General features: G+C 40.0%; 1 protein-coding gene across 2 annotated transcripts in view; it reads left to right on the top strand.

The window, feature by feature from the left end:
- Positions 1–24,573, top strand: part of SRGAP1 (SLIT-ROBO Rho GTPase activating protein 1) — a 233,976-nt gene that overhangs the window by 115,792 nt on the left and 93,611 nt on the right. For both annotated transcript variants that reach the window (XM_087814567.1, XM_087814568.1), the window contains exons 3-4: positions 2,675–2,837; positions 22,904–22,966. In XM_087814567.1, coding sequence (XP_087670693.1) covers positions 2,675–2,837; positions 22,904–22,966 — 226 coding nt within the window. The remainder of the gene's footprint in view (positions 1–2,674; positions 2,838–22,903; positions 22,967–24,573) is intronic.

The raw sequence follows: 24,573 nt of genomic DNA, 5'->3' as shown, positions 1-24,573 counted from the left end.
GAAGATAGATGGATAATAAGTCTACAGAAAGGACAACCCAGGATCAGGAGAAACTGAAAGACAGGCTGTATTAAAGAGTCAGGTAATTTAACCTGATACAGTGCTGAATGTTAATTCATATCTCAAGGGTAGTCAGTCAGACAGGCCTCGTTTGAATACTGACTTTACTGTGTGCCTTTGGTTAAGTTACTTAACCCCTCTGAGCCTTTTTTTCCTAATTTGTACAATGAGGCTTTATGACCATTAAATGAGACACTTAACAAAGTTCTTGATGTGATTGATAGCTGGCATGGGGTCCACACAATCATTTCTTCTCCTCTTCACCGAGCAAACATTACATCTTTAGCACTGTAACTACCAGTCGTTTAAGCTGGACTTTCGAGTCTAGCTCCTATTCAGGCTGGGGATACTCATAGTGTAGAACAGCAATTTTCAGCCAGTGTGCCAAGAATTTTTCAAACATGCAATACCTGACTATTTAATCAGGGGCACTGACTTCTTTTCCCTTAGATTGCCATATAAAAAAAATGACAATAGCCAAACAACAATAGCTGTCCGGTGTGAATGAATCACAATTATACCTGTTTTTTGTCAGGTCAGCAAAAAATACAACATTTTTTGGCGTGCTGCAGAATTTTAGTAGTTAGTTTATGCTTGCCGTGAGATGGAAAAGGTTGAAAGTCGCTGGTGTAGAACAATCCTTGGCCTAACGTAATGCAAAGGCCAAGGGTTGGCTCAGCCTCCCCAGTTTAGACTCTCTGACACTAGCTTTGGTCTCCAGCACATCACTGCGCCTCGCTAAGCTCCAGCTCTGTCATTGATAGAAGGGGTAGAAAGAATCTCTGCCTTAAATGGTCGTGTACGGATTAAGTAGAGTTAGTCTGTGTAAAGTCCTGAGACCAGCCCCTGGGTAAAAAGAGCTAACTTTACATAGCACTTACTATAGACCTAAGGCATTTTGGCTAAGTATGTAAACACATATATTAACTCAAATAATCCCCATAGTAAACTTACGAGATAAGTATTATTATTTTATCCATTCTACTAATGAAGTAATGGAGGCACAGAGAAGTTAAACTAATTTGGCCAAGATCACAGAGCTGGTAAGCGGTAGTTCTGGGAACTGAACCTGGACAGTATAGACCCACATTCCATGCTTTTGGCCTGTGAGCTGCTTCTTATAATAGGCATTCAATAAATGGCAGCTGCTATCACTATTACTACTACTCTTATTAAGGCAGTAATAAGTGTTTACTCAATGAATGAAATATTATTTAATGCTTACTATGGGCAGGGCACTGAGAAAAAAAAAATCAACTTTTTCTAAGAATTTATGGGCCATTTCAAAATAAAGGATATACCCAGAAGTTATTATAATAAGCTAACATTTACCTCTTGGGCTGGGTGGATAGAAAATATCAGTAGAAAGGCTCCATTTGTCTGCCACTGAACCGCTGCCCTTTGCCTGGGCACTTTGAGAAAAAAAATGGGGTTCTCCAGGTGGGGGGAGCAATACTCAGCGTGCCAGCTGGGAGAACAGGCGGCTTCTCTTGGGGGGTGCAAGTGCTAAGACCCTAGCTCAGGGATTTCTTCTTATACCCATTCTTACCTCTATCCTCTACTTCCTCTTTTTTCTAGAGAGGTTTTCGACTTAATGCAGTGTAAAATCCTGAATCTGAGGGACTTACTGGCAGAAAGAGCCAACCTAATTATTTCTTTCCTAATTGAATTAATATTCAGAGTTATAAATGATCACGAATAATAGGAGTATAACATGTACTGATAAAATAGCACTTGTGTCCTGAGTTAGGATAAACATTCTATGCCATTTTGCCATTTTACAGTTAGATTTTACTGCCAAAACAAAAGAAAGCAAAATCCACACAAAACTTGATACTTTGGTGATTTTTTTTAAGCAGTGACATCCCACTTGGTCACTGTTTTTGTTCAGCATTTTTCTTTAAGATTTTTTACAAGTCTTCTTTTGTGGTTTATATTTACCTTTAGCTTTATTATCTAGAATAAACGAGGATTAGTTAGAAATATGAAATACTTTACTGGGTTTAAACAGAACGTGTGGCTCGTTATATACAAGCCAGCAAACTTCGTGGCTCTGTTCACGAGCCTTGAGACAGTGCTATAAAGTTCTGACTCTTTTGGGGAGGCTGGAGGTTATGTATCAGGGGATTAATAAATAACCCTCAAATTTATGTTCCGTGGAAAGCGTACCTAGCCAAATCTCTTTTCCAACAACAGCCTGAACACTCAAAGCAGACTTTGTGTGCAAGGGCAAACCACAGTCTGTCTGGGAGACAGTCGTCTATAGATTTTTATGTAAACATGAGCTTTCTTCAATGGAGTGTTTAAGGCTGCAGGCCTGCCCGAGGGCTCTGTATGGTAGGGGCCCGTGGCCCTGGTCGGAAGAGTGCGTTTTGACCGGCGTTCTTGGTCCAAGTTTTTTCTTCCAAGCCTAGGAGACTGCTGGCTCTGTGCCATCACAGCCCAGAAGGCTCTTCTGCTGGCTGCTGAGTATCCTGCTATGAGCAATACCCAGAGTCGAAAGAACAGGGACAAAACCTGCCTCCCCTGGCTCCTGGTTTGCCTGGGTGTCCTCCCTCGGCTGACTGGGACAGCTTTGAAATCGACGGTAATTCTGTCTTTCTTCACTTCATAGGAAAGACCAGAACTTGTTGTCTCCAGTGAACTGCTGGTATTTGCTCCTGAACCAAGTGCGGAGAGAAAGCAAAGACCACGCGACCTTGAGTGACATCTATCTGAACAACGTGATTATGCGCTTCCTGCAGATAAGTGAGGATTCCACCAGGATGTTTAAAAAGGTACCTTCCACCAACCCTGCCATGCTGTGTGCTTTCCCAGAACCGCTGTGCCTGTACCCACCCCTGAGAGAGGGCTGGTGCCTTGATTACATAATTGGACTCAATAAATATTAGGTTCAAAAGTCAATGAATTAATATTTTAATGAAAAGAGAGGCCTGAGCAAACACACTTGTAGAGTTGAGTCACTGAGTCTGTGACCTAAACAACGTGAGCGAAAGGTTGGAAATGAGGTGTGCCTGCCAGTCGCACCCCTGTCCGCAGGCACGGACCGCCTGCGGGTAGGAAAATCCAGACCAGGGGGGAAGAGCTTTCAGTGCTGTGTTTTGGGCTCACGCCTGCTCAGCGACTTGTGAAGAGCCGGATAACCAGATGTGCTGCTCTCTCGGGAAAATGTTATCAGTTTCTTCTGACTCCCACCAGACCAGCAGTGGAGGCTGAGATGGAGTGAGATGAAAAAATCCCACAGGGCACGGAAAATTCTGTCCCTGACGTGCCAGAGAGCGTCCTTCCTTCCCAAATCCATTATAAACAGCAGAAGAAACTGAGCTTTAAAGGCTTCTTATCGTTACGACTAGTCTCAGCCAGCTCTCGGCAATTTTGTTTGTTTGTTTGTTTGGACATTTTTGTTGCAAGCAAGCACAAACTTGGACCGTTTCCTTTGTGGGGAAGGCAGCTACTTGCCCAGTTAGCCTGGCTTTCAGTTTTTATGTTTGTAAGACAAGGGTCCCCCCCCCCAGCGTTGTACTAGTGGGGTGGTGCCTGTACCAGTATCTGTACCTCTATTCAGTAAGTAATTATTAGTTTCAGAAAGTGGGGAAAAGAACCAACTTGTGGATTAATGACATATTTATGTTTCAAAGGGGCCCCGTGGAACAAAGATGCAGTGTTAGGCAGGCCAGCTGGAAAACTTCTTAGTCATGTTTGATGTATCCACATTAGATTTCAATTCTGACCTAGAAATGGAGTGTAGCAAACTCCAAGTCATCCTTTGCTCTAGTAATTAGGGGGTGGGGAAATGTTTCAAACAAAGGAGAAATGTTAAAAAAATTAGAACTAAGACCATATTAATTGACAAGGCAATAAATAACAAGAATATCCGGTGCATCTTTAAAAGCAGAGATTGAAAACAAATAGTTTAGAACGAGCCGTGAAAGTGAAGGAAATTTCTCACACATCAGCCCTTTCAGCCAAGAGCTCATTTGGTAACTGGTTTGTTTTTGCTTTTGTTTTTGAGCATCTTCTAGGAATAGGAGAAGGTGTTAGGTCTTAGAGAGACTCTGTAGATGAAGGAAAACTAGTCCTCATGTTCACGGTCACAGTTTGTCCAAATTTGGGTGGCGCTTTTTGCTTCCTAGTCGTGGGGGTGCTGGCAACCATTCAGTTAGTGCGTCTGGAGCCAGCACCTCAGTTGAGTTCATTTATTTATCCATTTAACGAAACATCTTTAAAATGTCTAGCTGGGGAAGCAAAGTTAAAAGACATGTCCCTGCCTGCAGGGAACTCATTACAATAATGAACAGTTACCATGCTAAAGGGATGCACAACTGCGGGAGCTGGAAGGAAATTCTGCACAGAAAGGGAACACTTCCAGTGAGGTCTGTAGGAGAGGAGGTGGTCACCAAGCAGACAAGGACAATGACCTGTTCCGGGGAAAGCAAGAGCATGGCATGTTCTGTGAAAGGAAAGAGTCCTGTGTAACTGGACCAGGGCTTGCATGGGCAGGACTGATGGGATGTGAGGCTAGAAAGGACAGTCATATAAAAGGGACTTTGTCTTACTAAGATGTTAGAATTTGTATTTTGTAAATCAAAGTCAAGGGCTTGATAAAGTTGATAGAAACCCAGAGCTGAGAGTTGAGTGGATTTGGATTTGAATGCCAGCTCTTCTGCTTACTTGCTTTATGACCTCCGGAGGCGATTCAAGAGGTTCGCTCACTCAGGGAGTGGGGGAGGGAGGAACCAGGCAGAGGGAGAAGCTGAACCTATGGAAGCTCTGGAGCTGGGGTGGCCTTTGGGGATCGCCTCACTCTTTGTTTCATATCCAGGCAAAGGGCCTTATCTTTGTTTTACAGTCCTTGGATTTGAGCTGCCTCAGGGGTGGGGCCCAGTAACCTCGGGGTGAGGCAGCTCCCTTCTGTAGAGGGCCATTTTCAGAGATGGATCAGCTGTGAGTTTCACCAGGCAGCAGCCAGTGTTCACTGTAGTTGGGGAATGAGTTCATGGCTCTTAAAGAAAAGGTCTGGAGAACGTATAGTAAACGCACATGCACGTGAACATACACACACACACACACGCTTGCTTGCTACCTAGAAGTTTCTTCTTATCCAGATCCTCTGAGACTCAAAGAATTGCAGTTCTTGGAACCTGCCAATTTATAATGGACTCCTGGTTACTTTGGCATTGAGTGGGTGAACGGTCTTCTCCTGACCATTGCTGACCACTGGAAAGCTCACAGTCATTACAATCACAGGTATCAAATTCTACCCTCCTCAGGCAATCCCAGCAGACTACACACCCCACCTTCCCATGTATATTATTGCTGGAAAAAGAGTGAGAGGCAGAGGGCAAAAGGGAAAGACCAGAGGTGATTGAACAGCAAGGCCAGCCCATGAGGACACATCTGTCATCTGAAAGAATAGGAAGTGAGAACCCATATCTACCAAGATCTTCAGGTCCCTCTAGGCTAAAAAGCAAGACTAGTCTTTTCTGCTTTTTTTTTTTTTTTCCCCCATCACCAACCTTCCTCTTTTCCAATTCCTCTTCCAGTGTTTGGCTCTGGAAGGACGGAAGGAAGTCGTCAGAGCCTGTCTGAAGTGACCTGTAGAACTGCTCTGGAGCCCTTAGTAGCACAGTGCTGTTCTTCTTGGGAAAGGATTTTAAGGTTTTCTCATTTCTCAGAAATACCCCCGTCTTTGTGGAGATCCAGATAGATGCTGGCTACCTGATAGGTTCAGCTCTTACACAACTGCATCTTACTCAGTTCAGTCGGTCAGAGAGAATCCTTGACCAAACTATTGTGTCAAATAAAGATTTTGGAGCAGATTATAGGAATGTTTTTGTGATCAAATATATATAATAATCCAGAAGACAGACAGGAATACCTAATTCTGTGCATAGGTATAGGGAACAGCTTCAAGACTTAAATTTTAATCACATCAAAACCAGTTCTAGAAATGGTTGCCTCCACTTGCCAGAAAGTTTACAACAGGTAGAAAAAGTGAAGCTTTTTAAAAACAAAAGCATTACCCAGTTATTTAAATATTGATTATTTCACATTTAGACCTTTAGAGTTACACATGAAGCCTGTTGGTCAACATAACAGCGATTCATCTTTTAGGCTCAAAGTCAGATATAGTGGGTGTGCATCTTAGCTTTGCCTCTGTTAGTAGCTGTGTGGACTTGGAGGTATTTGTAAACCTCTTAAGCCAAAGTTTCCACATGTATAAAGTAGGTATAATAACCTATTTCAAATAATTGTATAGAGGATTCATAAGTCATGGGAAGCCACTTAGCCCAGTGTCTGGACTTAATACGTCCTAAGTAACTTTTAGTTATTCTCTCGTATTATCTATATTGTGCACACATACTCCACACACCAGCAATAATTATGTCACATGAGATGACACTAGACATTATACTAAATATGTGCTCTTTCTAAGGAGAGCATATGGCATAACTGTGACAGTCACATCCAGATCATCACATTATTTGTACATCACTTATTATGAAGTACCAAGCCATATTCCTAAGTGGACTCTGAGAAATTCCCTCACAACATCTTTGCTTGTAGCTGAATTAAAATTTTGGTCCTCACATTTCAACAATTAGTGGGAAATCAGAGAATAACCCAATGAATACCTGTGTTGTTCAACCCCCAGTGCCTCTCTGCTTCCCCCAAAGCCATTTCATATGGAGAGCCTTAACTTTGAAGCTTCATTGATTTCTTTTTTTAAAAATATATATTTTATTGATTGATTTTGGAGAGAAAGGGAGAGGGGGAGAAAGATAGAAACATTAATGATGAGAGAGTCTTTGATCGGCTGCCTCCTGCATGCCCCTTGCCCCGGATTGAGCCTGCAACCCGAGTATGTGCCCTGACTGGGAATTGAGCTCCTGGATCATAGGTCTGTACTCAACCACTGAGCCACACTGGCTGGGCTTGATTTCTTGATTCATTCAACAATTAGAGTTATTCAGTTTCAGACCCTTCATTAAGTGTGGACAGAGTAGGATTTTGCTTTTGGTCCTCACATTTCAACAATTAGTGGGAAATCAGAGAATAACCCAATGAATACCTGTGTACCCAATGAATACTCCTAAGTTCTGCTTTGCCATTTTAGGAGAAGGTCAGAAATTGGAGACTCCTTGTAGACATGGGTTGGTTTCATTATCAGCTCTGCCTTCTCTCCCACAGAAGGGTTGACGGGGTGCCTCCTGCCCTGTCTTCCAGCCCTGCCTCCTGGCGCGATGAGATTTTGCTGCCTTCTTTCCATGACTCACGCTGAAGGAAAGAGAGTGTTCTGAGTCTGGTTTGGTGCCACAGGCAGAAAATGTGCGGTTCATGTGCTGCACACACACCAAATAGTTCATGTCAGCAGTCACGGTGCAGCAAAGACTACGGCCAGCTTGCAGTAATCACTTGGTTTAGGCACCTTATCGCATGATCTCATTTACCAGTTTTATGAATATTATAGAAGTATGTGGTGTAGAGGGCACACCGTAAAATGGGAGCATTTGAATATGTTACATTACCTCTGTGTGTTTTCAGTGATCTTGAAGCCTGTCATTTCCCTGTGGATTTTCACATTAACACTTTTATCCTTCCTTGGTTTGCATAAATATGTGTATATTTTATTTCATTTTTTTCCCCACCAGTAATCATGATACCTGTATGCTACCACTCACTGAATTTTAACTGTGCGCCAAGCACTGGGCGCGGCGTTTTTTACACACGACATTGCATGTTCTCATAGCTGCCTAGTGAACAGGTGCCATAATCCACCTTCCAGGGATGAAGAAGCAGAAGGCCCCGAGGCATAAACTGCAGAGCCAGGCTGACTGGTATATATTCTTGCCTTTGCACATATGTCTTAGACCTAACTTAGATAGTTACTGTGACTCTTGGTGTTTTTTGTTGGTAACTGGAGATGTTATTCAATGCATATAGGTCAGAATTTCTGAGAATTGGGACCCTGTGGTTCTTGGCCCTATTTATTTCTTATGAAAATCCTGAAGAACGGTAGATCTGGATAAGGCAGCGAAATCTTTTGGTCATCTGAGTTATAGGCAGGGATTCAAAGCAGCAGAGACTGGCCCCAAGCCACTGAGAATTACCCCAGTTTGGCATAAATGCCATTGGTTATTAGATTCAGACTCACAGGAATTAAATTAACCTGCTTTGGTCTTATTGATTCTGTGGCCTAATTTGAAAGAAGGAATGAAGATTACTAGTAAGATTTGGAAATTTGTAGTCACTGATTATTTTGGTCAAAGCCAATCATATTCTATTTAAGTACCCCAATATGAAAGAAAATAAAGACACTTCATGGGGGGGGGGGAATGCTGTGTTTCCAATCAAATCATTTAAAATAAGTTAATATTCAGACAGATGTTTTAATGTAAGTTAGTAAAAGATACCAGTCTATTATAGGTCTCTAAGGCTCTAACCTTGTTTTGAAGGAAAGATCCCTGTGTTTTGAAAACTACTAATCTATATATGAAAGGAAAAGAACCTATTTCTTTTTTAATATAAAACTATATATTCATTGTAGAAATTTAGAAAACATAAAAATATAAACATGGAAATAAGAATTACTCATATTAATACTACCTACTATAAACATTTTGGGCTATCTTCCGTATTTATATGATAAACATATATGTGTAGTATACAAATATATATATATGTATGTATTTTATAAAATTGAGATTTCATTGCATGTAGCTTGGGAGCCAGCCCTTTTCATGTAGAGTATTGTGAGTGTTCCAATGTCTGGAAACGATCTTCTAAAACAGATACTTCATGCCTGCACAATATTTTACTATCTACACGGCCATGTTTTTGGGGACATCTAAATCTTTCACACATCCATGACTTCCTTATTTTTATGCTATATCCCTTGAAGTAGAGTTATTAGGTCAGGAGTGGCATTAGAATTTCACGCCTTTGATGAAATTCTTACCTTTGGCCTTTCTGGAGTAAAGATGGTCATGGCTGTGATTTACCAATGAGTATCTGTCCCCTGAAAAATAAAGTGAGCTACCACATGTGATTTAGTATGCTGATGCAACAGCAGTAAATAATATAACAGGAGGAACTTTTCAGAGCATTTTAGTGCAGTGTAGCAGAAGAATTAAATGGTATGCTGGTCGCCTCAAGAGACAGCTTAATTATTGATGGGGCCTGGAAAAGTAAGTGGGAATAGTTCACGCTAACACTACTAGCTGGCTCTCCTGAGTTTTATTGACCCTATGGCTAGCTCATTTTTCTAGAAATAAGTCAAAACCACACCCTTTCTTACAATGACGTAGGTTTCTAAAAATATTTTAGAAAATATTTTTACTTTGTATTTATGAATTGCTTCTCAGGATGGCTGGCACATAGTAGGTACTTAATAAATAGCAGTTGTTGGTGCCGCTGTTCTTACATTTATATTATTACCTCTATGACTTAGTGACAACAGGACATGTGTGATTTACCTGGCTATGAATTTAGCTGGCGAGTGACTAGATAAGAGCATGCACTATCAGTTCAGAAGTTTGATTAAAGACACTAAGCAGATGATATATGGGTGTCGCCTTGGACAGTGATGCCATTTTTAAAAACCTCACGTCAGCTAATTTGGACATTTTGTCAGGCAGCATGATGTAGTAGTGCCAACACTCATGTTAGCAGTTGAACCCATGATTACATTAAGGACAGTTGTCAGGCCCTGCCCAGTTTGGCTCAGCGGTTCGAGTGTCAGCCAGCAGACTGCAGGGTCCCGGGTTTGATTCCGGCCAAGGGCATGTACTTCATTTGCAGGCTCCCCCCAGTCGGGGCTCACGCAGGAGGCAACCAATTGATGTGTCTCTCTCACATCGATGAGTCTCTCTCCTTCTCTCCCTTCCACTCTCTCTGAAAAGCAGTGGAAAAATATCCTCAGGTGAGGATTCAGAAAAAAAAAAAAAGAAAGAACAGTTGTCAAAAAGTACATGGAACTTATTTATGGTAAAAAAAATAAATCTGAAAGTGTACGGACCAAAATTATTTTAAATGGGTGTCTCTTAGTTGCTTTAATTTTCTTCTGTTTACTTAGCTGTAATTTCTAATTTTTTACAATGAACATATGGTATGAGACACAAAAGAAAACAATTGTTCATTGTAAACTAAAAACGTAAAGAGTACACCAGTCAGCGTTTACTGTAAAGAAGTGAGGAAACGATACCCATTAACTAATTCAGCCCCAAGTGCTGTTTATTGATGGAGAATCAGCCTCTTCTCCAGGCACACTTGAAAAATATGCTTTGTGTATACAGTGTTAGGATGATTAAAATGAAAGAAACATGAGATCGGGGAACTTCTGAACAAGGTGGCAGCTTGCACAGGGGCTCCAACTGCCTTACCTCCCGAGTTGTCTTTGAAATGACTAATCAAATATATAAATAGGAAAAACTGGAACAGCCCTTTTAACTTTAAGCAGCTCCCAATACTCCTTTGCTCACTCTTGGCTCCCACCTTGCTCTGAATAAAAGTCTATACCCGTCTCCTTTTTCTATCTTAAGTTTCCTCTATAGCACTTATCTCTTTCTCACACATTGTATTTACTTAATGTTTGTTCACTTTCTGTTTCCCCTAAAATTAGATATAAGTTCCTGAGGGAAGGGACCTTGTATTCTGCACTGAAACAGTGACTGGCACATAGTAGATGCTCAGTAAATATTTATTGACTGAATAATGAATGCTTACATCTATATTAAAAACTGGAGATTAGTGTGATCCACATAACAGGGAAGTTCAAGGCATTTTAGCCAGATCCAGTATTGACAAGGCTGGATTTAAACAACACTGTCACGTGGAGCCTACTTCCCAAGAGAGAACTCGGAAAAAGGATGTCCCAGGGAATCCAGAAGTACTAGGGAGATTACAGAGAGCATAAAGATTAAAAAAGCAATTCCATAAAGTTCTTTTTAACTCCTGGACTCACCTCTGAGTGGTAGAGGCCTGAGACTGATCTTTAGCAGTGTACCTACCAATGACTTTGAGAACTGAACTAAAGGGTAGATCATTGCGTGGGGTTCCAGACTGGCCACTGAATGGTACATATGCAGGACGGATCCAAATAGTGCTGCGATAGTGTTGGGAACAGAACTGACATTGAAACCAGAACCCATCGAAGGCTGGTCAGATTTGTGTCCTGAATCCAACCAGGTTGATTTCCTGATAAAACAAAAATATCAACATTCTACATATGGTTTAAATAAGACCCAGATTCTCATAACATAATTTTCAAAATATCCGAATACAATCCAAGATTGACTCAGAATACAAAGAACCAGGAAAACCCCAATTCACGTGGGAAAAGACAATCAACAGACACCAATTCTGAATGACACAAGCGTTGGAATTATCTAACAGAGACTTTTATAGCAACCATGATAAAAATGTTCCAAGAAGTAAGGGCATGCATTGTTGAAATGAATGGGAAGATAGAAAGTCTCAGCAAAGAAATAGAAGCTATAAACAAATGGAAACCTTAGAACTGAAAAATACAGTGATCAAAATGAAAAGAACTCACCAAATGGGTTCAATAGCAGAATGGAGATAACAGAAAGAAGAGTCCGATTAACTTCTGTTAATCTTGAAGATAGATTAATAGAAATCATCCAGTCTGAACAACAGAGAGAAAAAAGATTGAAAAAAAGAATAATTAGTGCCTCAGTGACCTTTGGGACAATACCAAAAGGTCTGACATTTGTGTCAGCAGAGTCCCTGAAGGAGAGGGAGAAGGGAAAGTGTGTGCACAAAAGAAATATTTGAAAAAATAGTTGCAAGAAAACTTCCCAAATTTGGCAAATGAACTAAACCTATATATTCAAGAAGGTCAGCAAAATCCAAACTACATGAATTCAAAGAAGTCCATACCCAGACACATGATAATCACACCAAAAGTTAAAGATAAAAAATATCGAGAGCAGACAGAGGAAAAATAATACATTGATTATGTGAGAACAACAATTGGGTGAGTGTAGATTTCTCTGTCCACTAAATGCTACTAGCACCTTGTTCATTTTGACAACCAAGAAACATCCTTAGATATTAACAGGTATCCCAGAGCAAGGGTTGGGTGGGGAGATTGGCCCTAGTTGAGAACTACTGATTCACATTGAGTCCTCTATTCTCCTAAACAGATTTTTTTAAAGAAATATTCCAATTTGATTGTTTTCAGTCATAAGGTGTGCAATGCTAGAGTCAACTAACAAACATGGAGTAGGTCAGAAGGCCGGTTCCTCACTTGCCAGAAGGAGGAGTAGAAGCATATCGTTCCGCACCAGGTTTATTTAGGTTCAGTTACAGTGGTTCCTCGGTTTTCGAATGTCATCCGTTCCCGAAGATCGTTAAAGTTCTGAAATGTTCAAAAACCGAGGGATCCACAGCCGACAGCTGGGCCTCAGGATCCTGCCCTCAGCGGGAGCCGGGTGGCATGTTCGACTTCTGAGGCGTGTTCAGAAACCGAAGCATTTGCTTCTGGGTTTGCGGCCTTCGTAAACCAAAATGTTCATCAACAGAAACATTCGAAAACCGAGACTTATAAAAAAATTGAGACTTAATAAAGTTTATTTTCAAAGAGCCATGGACACTGAATCCTTACCCACTCTCCTCATTCAAGAAGGAAATTGAAGTCTTAAGAAAAGAACTGATGAGGAGAGAACATTCCCACCATGTGTCTAGGTGTCTACACTTGAGATCAAAGTTTGTTTATTTATTTTTTTAAAAATATATCTTTATTGATTTCAGAGAGAGGAAGGGAGAGGGAGAGAGAGAGATAGAAACATCAATGATGAGAGAGTCATTGATCGGCTGCAGCCCGGAACCCGGGCATGTGCCCTGACTGACCGGGAATCGAACCCCGATCGCCTGGATCCTAGGCCACCGCTCAACCGCTGAGCCACGCCCGGCCGGGCAAGATCAAAGTTTAAAGCAACCTGAGAACAGGACCTGTGTTCAGGTTACTAGTCAAGGCTTCTTACCAGTTGAAGACTATGTTTAATTCCACATGGTAGGGTTCTAACAGATTTTCAGCAGCTGCAATAACTGCCATATTAAGGGGTACAGCACATATAGCAAATATTTAAATTAAGGAACACATGCCATACCTCGAATTATAGCAACTCAAAAATACGCAGTTGTAATGAGATTCTGAATATGGCTGTCAGATTTCAGTACCTTTTAAATCTCAAAGAAAAAAGTATTTTCTCGTTATTAGATAAGTAGTTAAGCAGAAACAGATATTTTACAAACTAAATACTTTGTCAGATCAACGTAGAAACTCATAAAAATAAAAAAGTTTACACCTTATATATGAACTATTTAGACTGAGAAAAACCAGTAATGGTCAATAATTGATAGTAAATAAATACATGCACTATTTTTACTTTTTAAAATTTGATAGTTCTGCCCGGCTGGGCGTGACTCAGTGGTTGAGCGTGGACCTAGGATCCAGGCGATCGGGGTTCGATTCCTGGTCAGGGCACATGCCCGGGTTGCGGGCCCGATCTCCAGTGTGGGGCGTGCAAGAGGCAGCCGGTCAGTGTCTCTCTCATCATTGATGTTTCTCTCTCTCTCTCCCTCTCCTTCTCCCTGAAATCAACAAAGATATATTTTTTAAAAAAATTTGATAGTTCCAATGGAACAGAGACTCATAATTGGCTAATGTGCTGGCTTGAATCAACATGCCCATAAAAAGTTCATCTCTTTAGCTCTAAAGATGGAGATTGCCAGGGTCAACTAAAATAATTATCTTTTATTATTTGGCAACATCTTATAATTCCACTGAAGGGTCATGACAAATCCACTGTAACTTCTTTTCCTTCCTTTTTCATTTTTTTTTCCTGACCCTTACTGAGATCCGCTTTCTTTCCCGCAACAGGGTAAACATCCTACTTCATTATTCAGTCAACAAACCTTCACTGATTATCATTATGGCACATAATGATTGTCATCATGATTACCATGACAGGCACATACAGTGATGAGTGCAAAGGTCACAAATGTAAGACAAAGATCCTTAATTGGTACCCAAAGGAGCTTATAATTAAGTTAGTGATTACAGGAAAATGATCGAAGAGGTAAAAATTGCATTATAAGTCAGTAACTGCTCTTACAGAGCTAGAACCCAAGACCACAAGAGCACAGAGGACTGAGTAAGATACACTGCCTAGGAAAATGGAAAACATATTCACAGGGAGAGTAGCATTTGATTAAAGTCTTAAAACTTGGTGAGATTTGCAGAGGAATCAGGGGAAGTGCATTCTTCTCTACAGAAGGAACAGCAAAGAAGAGGGCTTGGAGTTCTGAGAAGCTGAGTGTAGGTGGGGCTCTTGGTGGCCCCGCAGACTCAATTTGTAGCACTAGTGAGTTGTAAAGACACCTTAGAGCGCCTCTTTTGCCTGGACTGAAAGCTCACTCAGTTGCACAGCCGGCTGGGGTTAGGGGTGTAGCCTGTCGCGTGGTGAAATGTACGTGGTGGAATAACAGCTATCTGAGCTCTAGAAGGGTTGGATCCAGGTTGGGGGTGGGTGGGGAGCATGCAAGAATTTTGATTCTCAGTTTGAGGAATTAGTATCTTATCTAACAAAGGAAGCCAAGAAAAAAATTAAAGCAGGGATATGGTATAGTCAGCCTTATTTTTCTAAAACACTGTGAAGAGTAAGTTGGGATGGGAGAAATGGGTCCTGGGGAACGTAGTGAGAAAGCTATTGCATTAGTAACTGGGTGGTTTTTTTCACTCTATCGTGAATTACGGCCGGAGAGCAGTTCCACACTTGTAATGATATCATCTTCAAAATTTTCATCCGTGTAGATGAAGAATGAATCGAATGTTTGTTGCTCTTTTTTAAAGGTCCTTTGCAATTTAAAGCCTGAACATTGCTATTCAGTCCATCCTGATCAGATTTTCTTAAGGCGTCTACTCATTTAGCTGATGGCTCTTTAGCTTCTTGGAAAAAGAAGAATGTAACAGTGATTCCAAGATTCCCAGGTTTACAGTAACTGCACTGATGGGTCTGGACTGCCTCCACAAAACAGGGCAATGGCAAGTGACTGCAGGTCACCGGGAGGTGGGGCTTGTCTCCTGATCCTCCCAAGGTATTAGCCGCCACCCCTTGAAGTATAAAGAAAGCTCCCTTTTAATACCACTAGCTACAAGACAATGAACAATTATCTGGGAAGCAGGGAGAATTCTCTCTCATTTCTTTAAACTGTGTCATATAAGAAATAGTTAAAGTTTCTGGGACTATTTAGGACAGAGAAAGTAAGCCTTAGCTAGGACTCAGTAGCTGTCTCAAGTATTTGAAGACCTGTCGTATAGAGGGTGGCTTAGATTAACTAGCTCTGTAACTCTACAGGAGCTAAGACCAATTAGGAATACCCTAGGAAGACCTAACATTTAAGTCAGCTAGGGCTAACTCAGAATTAGAGTTTTGCTTGGTTGTAGCTTTGCAGTGTTCTCTGGAGTGGACTTTACCTTCCTTGGTGTAGCACCTCAAACACAATTAAGTATTCCATAAATTAAGTCTTGAATTACAGTATGTTGAAGTGACTATCTGAGACATACTGATTTAAAAGTTGATACGATTAGACAATTGCATCAGTATTTAGAAAAATGAAGGGTGATTTTATGTGGTGAAACAAGGGTAAGACTTACTCATGGGAAATTTTTTTCTCTATTCCTTAGGCTACTTAAATCCATCGTTAATTCTGTGGACCAGTTAACCAGTTCTGAGATGGTGCTATTAGTATTAGGCTAAATATAGACCTTTAAAGGAAGTTTCTGATTTTGGTTAAATTCTTGATGATTGATTAGTTTCTTAATTTTTTTTATTTGATTCACAAGTTATATATAGAAATTTTACTTGGTTTAAATGAGCCAGACCCTATTGAAATTGTTTTGTTCACCTCTCTCGCTACACTATAAGGCCGCTTTTCTGTCTTTGGCACCTAGAAGGTACTCATAAAAACTGATAGAATGAATGAGAGAACGCATGAGTGAGGACATGAATGAATGACTTTTATCAGTGTCTGCCTTTTGCTTACTAAGTCAATGGATGACTTATAAATGAGCAAATCTCTGACTTATTGATTTGTTTTTGTAAATAGTTCCTGGACTTTCCTTACCGCAGTGCTATTAAGACTGAAGCCAGGGATTTCTACACAATGTGATCTAGTTTGCTTCACCACAGACTATACTCAGAGCCCCAGCCAACCGTGCCATGGAGGTAACCTTTTGGTTATCCTGGGAAGCAGTGTCGCTTAGGACCTCAGTCAGAAAAGAGAAAGATAGTTGGATTTCATGATAAAATACTAAACTCAGGTTCATCCACTAAAGCAGCAATTTTCAACCTTTTTCATCTCATGGCACACATAAACTAATTACTAAAATTCTGCGATTAAAAAAAAAGGTATAATAATTGTGATTCATTCACACTGGACGGCTGTTGTGTTGGCTGTTGTCATTTTTTCATTTGACAATCTGAGGGAAAAGAGGTCAGCGCCCCTGACTAAGTAGTCAGGGAATGCATGCTTTAAAAATTCTTGTGGCACACTGGTTGAAAACCGGTGTACTAAAGAAAACATGTTACTATGGTAATATTAAGAAATTGTCAATAAAGCTGAGTTATTAAATGTTTGGAAAGTTTACTGTATTGAAAAATTATCTGGAAATATATTTCTGGTATTTTTAACTGTATTAAGTCTGAACCAGAGTTTCATAACACATTCTGGTTTTAATTGAGTAAGTTGTTTACAGCCGCCACTGGGAGTTTACGCCTAAGTGCTTATTCCTTTAGTGATACTGAAAAGGTATTTCCTAATTTATCACCATTTTGAGTAGAGAAATAACCCTACCATGAAAAATTGTGTTTCTCTTAAAGAGTTAAGGAGATGCAAGCTGAAAATGAAAAGAGTTGTGTCACCTGCTTCATTCCTTGTAGGATTTTAAATTTCAGTCTTGAGTTGCTTAACCTGTCTGTTCACGTGCTGTTTGTCCCTGGGAGGTTGTGAGTGACTTTGGTGTCTGTGACTTTGCACCTTTCAAATTGTCTGCTTACAGGCTGAACATAGCCACAGCGGAACTTTTTCACCTGGATGCCACATTTGCCTCGAAATTACTTTAGTAAATATTCTAGGAGACGCTCTAGCTATTTCCTTTAAAATTAAGTTTGTTTCACAAATAAAGTTCTGGTTCCCCGGCGTCTGTGATCTTTTGTAATTTTCCCACATTTTCTAGTGGCATGGAGTTTTGTCTGAAAGGATACTGATTATTTTTCCTCTTGGGAATGAAGTAGATCACGAAGTTAATTCCATGTGCTGATATTTAGATGTCTATTTTAGTAAGTACAAAATCATGCCCCTTGACAGATAGAAGGGAAGTGTGCAGAAACACTATAAAGATTATTCAGAAGCTTGGTTCAGGCCATGAAGCCCAACCCAGCTTTCTCCATTGGGCATCTTGAAGGATGCTGTGGACTCAGGTCTTCAGAGTTTACATGAATTAAGGGAATCTATTATTATAAAGACACATGAACATGAGCTTTGGACTTAAAAGCACACATATTGGAGAAGCATCACCTGACTCCTTTAACCAGAATTTACATCCAAAACTCACTAAGTGTGAGACACTAAAATCATTTGAAACCTTATCATTAAATATTTAACCTGGTTTTCCTTTTTCTCTCACACTCCTACTCTGACTCAGGATAAGGTCGAGATTCCTTGACTGGTCATCATAATAGATTTACTTTAAAAAAAAAAATACCTCTGTCAGAGCCAGACGCCCTCTGAATTGGTCATTTAACCCAGCTGTATAGATCACTTGATTGATTGCTCGGTGCACTCACATGTGGCTGCATTATTATGCGCTGTGTCTGTCTTTCCCTCCTTGCTGGGAGGCTGCAGGGAGCAAGCCTGCAGGCCTGCAGGAATAGAGATCCTGGCCAGGGCCCTGTAGAGGAATCTGTTTGGGCTCGCCTGGCTCCTCCATGAGACTGTCAACTCTGGAGGGCAAAAGCCACACCTTCCTCAGCTCTGGGTCCCATTCATTCAGCAAACATATATGGAACACCTAGTGTGCCAGGCACCAAAGCAGGCCCTGGGAATACAAAGATGGTGAGGATGTCCTCCTTGCTCTCAAAGAAACTCTGTTTAGGAAGAAGGAAATGTGATGAGCGTAATCATAATGGGTGACATCAGTTTAGCACTCACTGTGTGCCAGGTGCTGTTAGGTGTTTAATAAGGACCACCCCAAAGAAACTTCAGCCTAGAGACTATTGGCATCTCCATCTTGCCATTGAAATAACTGAGATTTTGCAAAATTATTTAACTGATACACAGACAGTAACAGGATAGTTTGAAAACAGGCAGTTCAGTTTTAAAGTTTAAATTCTTAACCACTAAATGACATAGCCTAGAATTGGTGATAAATGGATGAATATATTATATAATCATAGACAAGGGAGGGTATATATTCTTTTTATTTGGGGCTCAAAGCAAAGTTACAAGAAAGCTTTCACCGAGTAATTTGTAGGATCATACCAAGCAAGAGAAGGAAGGAGAGTCTGGGCAGAGGAAACAGCTTGGGAAAAGCACAGAGACCTGAAAGGTAGCAGTTTATGACCCGGCCGACCGAAGAGTGTGGTTTGAGATTTGTGCATGGTAAAGCAGAGTAGTTAGGCGGGAGAAATTATGGGTGCTTAAAAAATTTGAACTCCAGTCTGAAAAAAATATAGCAAGTTTTTGATGAATTTTAATCAGAGGAAGGACATAATTAGAAATCTTTATTTTTTAAATTCTAATGACATACAGAAAAATGAATCCACCGGAACAGAGAGGAGTGGTGACTTCTTCAGGGAGATGAAGCAAGCCTTGGGTGAACCCCAGATTATGACTTCAGTGACACTGTCGTCCTGGAAGCAACGTACATTTATTATAACCCTTTTTAAAACATTGTAATATGTATTAAGGGTCTTACAGAAGTCAATATTTTTATCCTAGTAATTTCATGTCTGGGAATTTATATTAAGGAAACAACACAAAATGCAAGATAAACCTTTAGCCCAGCATTTGTGATAATAGTTCAGTGTTAAAACATGTTGGTGAAATTAAATGAGTAAGTAAAAGACTGAATGATTGATAGACAGAGTGGAAATGTTGGAAACCATAATAGAAGAGTGGTTAATATCCATTCATTGGGTAGTTATGAATCCAATGATGATGATGGTTCTGAAAACTATATAAATACATAGAAAATTTTATGGTATCTGAAAAAAGTAGAAAAGATGCTTTATTATTATAGAACGATTGTAACTCATACCTATGTTTACATAACAAACTTTGGAAGAAATACATCAAATTATAATGGTGGGGACTTTGTTCTTCTGTTCTCCATTTTCCCAATATTCTTCAGTATATTTAATTCATTTTTATAATAGAAAGGGGTACAAATTTTGGACTATTAATTTTGCTCTTATGTTTGTGGTATCTGAAATATCAAAATGACAATAAATAATAAACAATTAGAAATAGGCTTGGTATTCAACTCTGGGTTTGCACATTGGAGACATTCAATAAATGTCAGCTGAACGGAAGTTCTAACTATTTTTCTTCGTTTTGGGGCAGAATCCCAGAATCCTATGACGTTCATTTGAACAAGGTTTATATGAATGGCGGGGGTGGGGGGTGAGGAACTCTACCCTTTTCCAACTTCATACCTGAAGCTGTTGCAGGGAATCTCCTTTCATATAAAAGTAAATTTAATCAGCCAGTCTCAAGTAACATAGAAAATACTTTATTTCAAACATATATCATTTCATAAAGTTACTTTTTATGTTGTACAAAGAGAACATTGATCGCTTTCCTTCATGCCAGTATCATTTTTCTTACTCAGCAGTTCTTGTTCAGGGGTCAAGGGTCTGCTCTCACTGTTTTTAAATTTTAATGAATTAGAGTCCAGAGGCATGTTTAACCTACTGAATTTTGATGGAGTTTTGATAATCCAGTTATTTTCTAGCGAGAGGGTTTCAGTCCCATTAGTCTAGGACGCCAGCATGCTGTGTGCCTCAGCAGGTGTGTTTTGGTTTAAGATTGCTTCTTTGGGGTGTATAGAATATTATTTAGAAGAAAGGGTTCTTTTCTACTGTTACTATAATAAATTGGAAACATGCCTAAAGTTGGGGTGGGGCAACATGAGATAGTCCTTTCATTGTTTCTGGGCTATAGGACAGGGACCATGACCTCAGCACTCGGCTCCTTAAGAGCCTCTTTCGTTCATTGTATATATCTTACCACACTGGCTTCAGGAATCTGAAACATAAAAGTGACAATAAATAGTAAGCAATTCGAAATAGGTATTCAGCTCTGGGTTTATCCATTTCTTAGTGGATGTTGGATTAATTCATCCATTCCCCCCACATGTGAACATAGAAATGTAACAGAAAAATTTAGTGTACAACATGGCAAGGAAGTAAGGGTGTAAAAAATGCCCAAGAGCCAGAGCACAATAGTCAGTGCCCTCCCAAATCAGGAGTCACCGGGAGAGGGATTTAAAGGCCAGAGCAATAATGAGGGCCTTCAAAATCAAATCAACTTGTATCTGCCAAGCACTTCCTTCAGGGAAGTCAATGGAATTAAGTGTCCCATTACAGGGACCATGTTCATTTTATAGATCTGGAAGCTGAGGCCCAAGGGAATCCAAAGTCTTTGTGACTTCAGACCCAGGCATTCTGACTCCAGAATCCTTTTAAGCAGTATGCTATATTGCCTCCCAGACAGATTTTTTTTTTTATATTTCAGGACCCCTGGGGAAAGGTGAAAGAAAAATGTAAGAGTATGCTGGGCGGAGCCCAGTTTGTCTGTGATAGATTTCTTCTACCTCATTACCTGAACTCTTGTAAAATCAAAAATATGCAGAGAATCTTCTTGCTTATTCTAAGATATTTGACCTAGGGTAGCTTGGAGTGCCCTTATCACCAAAATCTGTCTTTAATCTGATCCTAAATATTCTTCACTTGGGGCTAATTGGACCTAAGGGACATTATTTTGTTTTTGTTCTAAAGTCTTAGCCAAGGAATATTTTCTTTTTGGGCTTGCTACCTGAACTATGGTCAGCTGAGCAGAGTTGCTTGCTGGCCTTTGATCCCATTAGAGAGTTCTGAATTGGTGGCCCCGGTCCCCGAATGAAATCTGATATTAAAATAACACCAAGCTGAAGTCCTAGGAGATTGTAGTGTAATATGTATGGGTCAGAATAGCCAAGATTTAGGGACAATAAAATGAGTTTCGGTTGGCTTCTTTGCTCTCTGGTGACTTTCCTTTAACTCGAGTGCTTCTTACCCCACCTCTTCACCTGTCAGAGACACGGCCAACATGAAACTTTGACTCCAATGTAGAGAGTTTAGAAGCCTTTGGGGCTGGAGAAACAGTAGCTCCCTTGATCATGGACGAATCTGAGTTTCTCAGAGCCTGGGCACTGCTCTGATGTCATCTTCCCACACTATTTTATCTTCCACGAACTTGCGCTTCATCACATTTGGCCTTTTTTGAGGGAGGCCTGACCCAATGGCCTTGTGTTCACAGCTGGACTGTGTTTCATCACGGTCCTAATGTTTTCTTAAGAGTGGTCTGTGTGCCTTTCCTTTCTGCCCTCTCACCAGGGGCCGGCTTTCAGCAAATATAATGACTTCAGCTATTACACAAACACCATAGTTCAGCTCGTTTACAGATTCACTTAGCAAGTGTTTACTGCTAAGCGTCCTACGTGCCCGAGCATGCCCTGGGCTAGGGTGAGAGTGGATGCCTCCTTAAATTTCATACCTACGTGCCTCACTTGCCTCATCCTAGCCCTGGCCTTGTGCCCAAGCCGGTGTAGGACCCACGCTCACAGAGCTAATAAAGACATGGCCCTTCCCCCCCATGCCCACAGTCCAGTGGCAGATACATCAATGAACCAGTGGATGCTGTTGTTATTGTCTCCAACTGCAAATTAAGCCATTCTGCGCATTTTTCCCCCCATTCTCTGTAGCTGACTTACATAATGAACCCAAGACAGGGAAAAAAAAAACACCACAATTTGTATATATGATTTCCTTTAAAATTGCTTCAAGATTTGGCTGGAAAAAAAATATTCAGATAGTCCTCTACCAAACTCTCAGAATTAACCTAGGGAAGACTGTTTTAAATGCTGTTATTTACCAACTGAGAAGAAGAGTAAAACTCTGCCTTTTGTCTCAATGAAAATAATTATAATGAACACAGGGGTGAAAGCATGTGGGCCGTAGGTGGCCTTACCTTCTCATTGTTTTGAAAGTGCTTTCTTAAAACTGCAGTCAGTCAGTTAGTTATTTTGAAAAGGGAGAATTCATTTCTTTTTGGTTTCTAACTTAGCTTTTTTGGAATCACACGGCAAAACTCCTTTGTGACCATACTGAGATGGGAGACAGGATGCAGAATGCGTCTTTTAATGACTTTAGTTCTGCATCTCAGCTTCTGAGTAGGCATGACGCTTCATTCACCCTGCTTACCTTTTCTCTCTTCTTGATAAAGCCTGATTTGGATGTTGGGAGAGCCATTCAGACTGTTCAATCACTTGTTTGCTTCTGTCCAGCCTATAGTGACCTTCAATGCATATATCTATTTTTTTAGAAAGGGCCACCTGGTCAGAGATGTTTATTTTATTAGTCATGCTGGCCTTCTGTTGTGTTATATATGACATTCTTCTATTTTTAGTCAATGGACTTTTTAAGATGTAAATAATTTAGAAACAAGTTTCTATTATGTTTTTAAATATTCTTTCTTAATTTCTTCTTAATTACAGAGCAAAGAGATTTCATTCCAACTTCATGAGGATTTAATGAAGGTTCTTAATGAGCTGTATACGGTAAGCACATAATCTTTCTTCTTTTGCAAGACTCTTTGGTTTAGAATTATGGTTTGCAGAAATACGGCTTTTATTAGAACTCATTCCAAGCCAGGGTGTTGATGGATGCTTGTCCGGTTGAAATAATGAACCAGGTGGATAGATGCACACTACTATATTATTTTGCCACTCCCTCCTAATTTGGGGAAATTACATTCAAGTAAATATGTATATGTAGTTATGACACCTTAAGAATCTAGATTATATGTGTTACAAGATGACATGTTTTTATATGTACAGATCATATGTGATCTCTACATATATTCAATTCCAGATACTTTGTTTTAAAATGTTACCATTCTTAAATTAGCCATTCTGGGGTTTGAGAAATTTAGAGCTGCTTTATTCTAGTACTTTAATTTTTTCCCCCATTTCAGTTAAATTGTTTGGTTAATGACTTGTTATATTAAAATTACCTTTTGGGGAAGTACTTTTTAAAAAAAACTGATCTCAGAGGGGGATGGGGAGAGAGAAAGAGAGGGAGGGAGAGGAAGAGAGAAAAAGAAAGAAAAATCGATTGGTTGCCTCCAGCAAGTCCCCTACCAAGGATCAAACCTGCAGCCTGAGTATGTGCCCTGACTGGGAATCAAACCTGCCACTTTTTGATGTGTGGAATGACACTCCAACCAACGGAGACACACCAGCCAGGATGGGAGATATCTTTTTTTTTGGTCAGTAATTTGCTATTCTGAATTTAAATTTTATCCAGTCTACTGCATATAGTCATAAGAAATTAAATAATTTAAAATGATTTTATTAAGAAAACCAAAACCAATGAGGTTCAAGTTGGAGTTAGTCATATGCCTATGTAAATTTGTTTTATACTTAATGACGATATTATTAAATGCAAATTCCCTTTGGAGGAACTTGGTAAGTTTTTATTTTATGACAGAGAATAACATCATGAGAAATTAACTCTGTTAATTTGTTCTAACTATAGATATGTGCATTTGCATTGCACAAGATTATTTGAGGTTTTTCTTTATAGGCAAATTAAACCTGAAACTTAGTATTAACATGTTTGTTGATTTACAAATTCTATTTGTTTCTAAAAAGCCATGTGTCTAAAATGCAGTTTGGGGAATTAAGTTGTTTCTAATGCTCCATTGATACTTGCTAATTAAAAGAACCCTTAGGTTTATACTTTTATGATCTTAGTGATATTATAAAATTCAGTTTCCAATTTTTTATACATGTGGGATTCATTTATATTTTTATGTAGCACTTTGCTACACCTGTACTTATGAATTTAATTAACAGGGGTTTTTTTTGTTTTGTTTTATGTATTTTTTAACATATGTCTTTATTGATTTCAGAGAGAGGAAGGGAGAAGGGAGAGAGAGAGACAGAAATATCAGTGATGAGAGAGTTATTGATCGGCTGCCTCCTGTGTGCCCCGACTGGGGATGGAGCCCGCAACCCGGGCATGTGCCCTGACTGGGAATCAAAACGCGATCTCCTGGATCCTAGGTTGATGCTCAACCGCTGAGCCACGCCAGCCGGGCTAATTGACAGTTTTTATGAGTTAGTTCCTCCTTCAGAAACTTTAGACTTTACATGCAAAAGCC

Source organism: Miniopterus natalensis, chromosome 2, assembly GCF_054644295.1.
Source record: "Miniopterus natalensis isolate mMinNat1 chromosome 2, mMinNat1.hap1, whole genome shotgun sequence".
In the NCBI taxonomy this organism is placed as follows: Eukaryota; Metazoa; Chordata; class Mammalia; order Chiroptera; family Miniopteridae; genus Miniopterus; species Miniopterus natalensis.
Note: the sequence above shows the minus strand (reverse complement) of the source record. Positions and strands in the feature narration are given on the sequence as shown.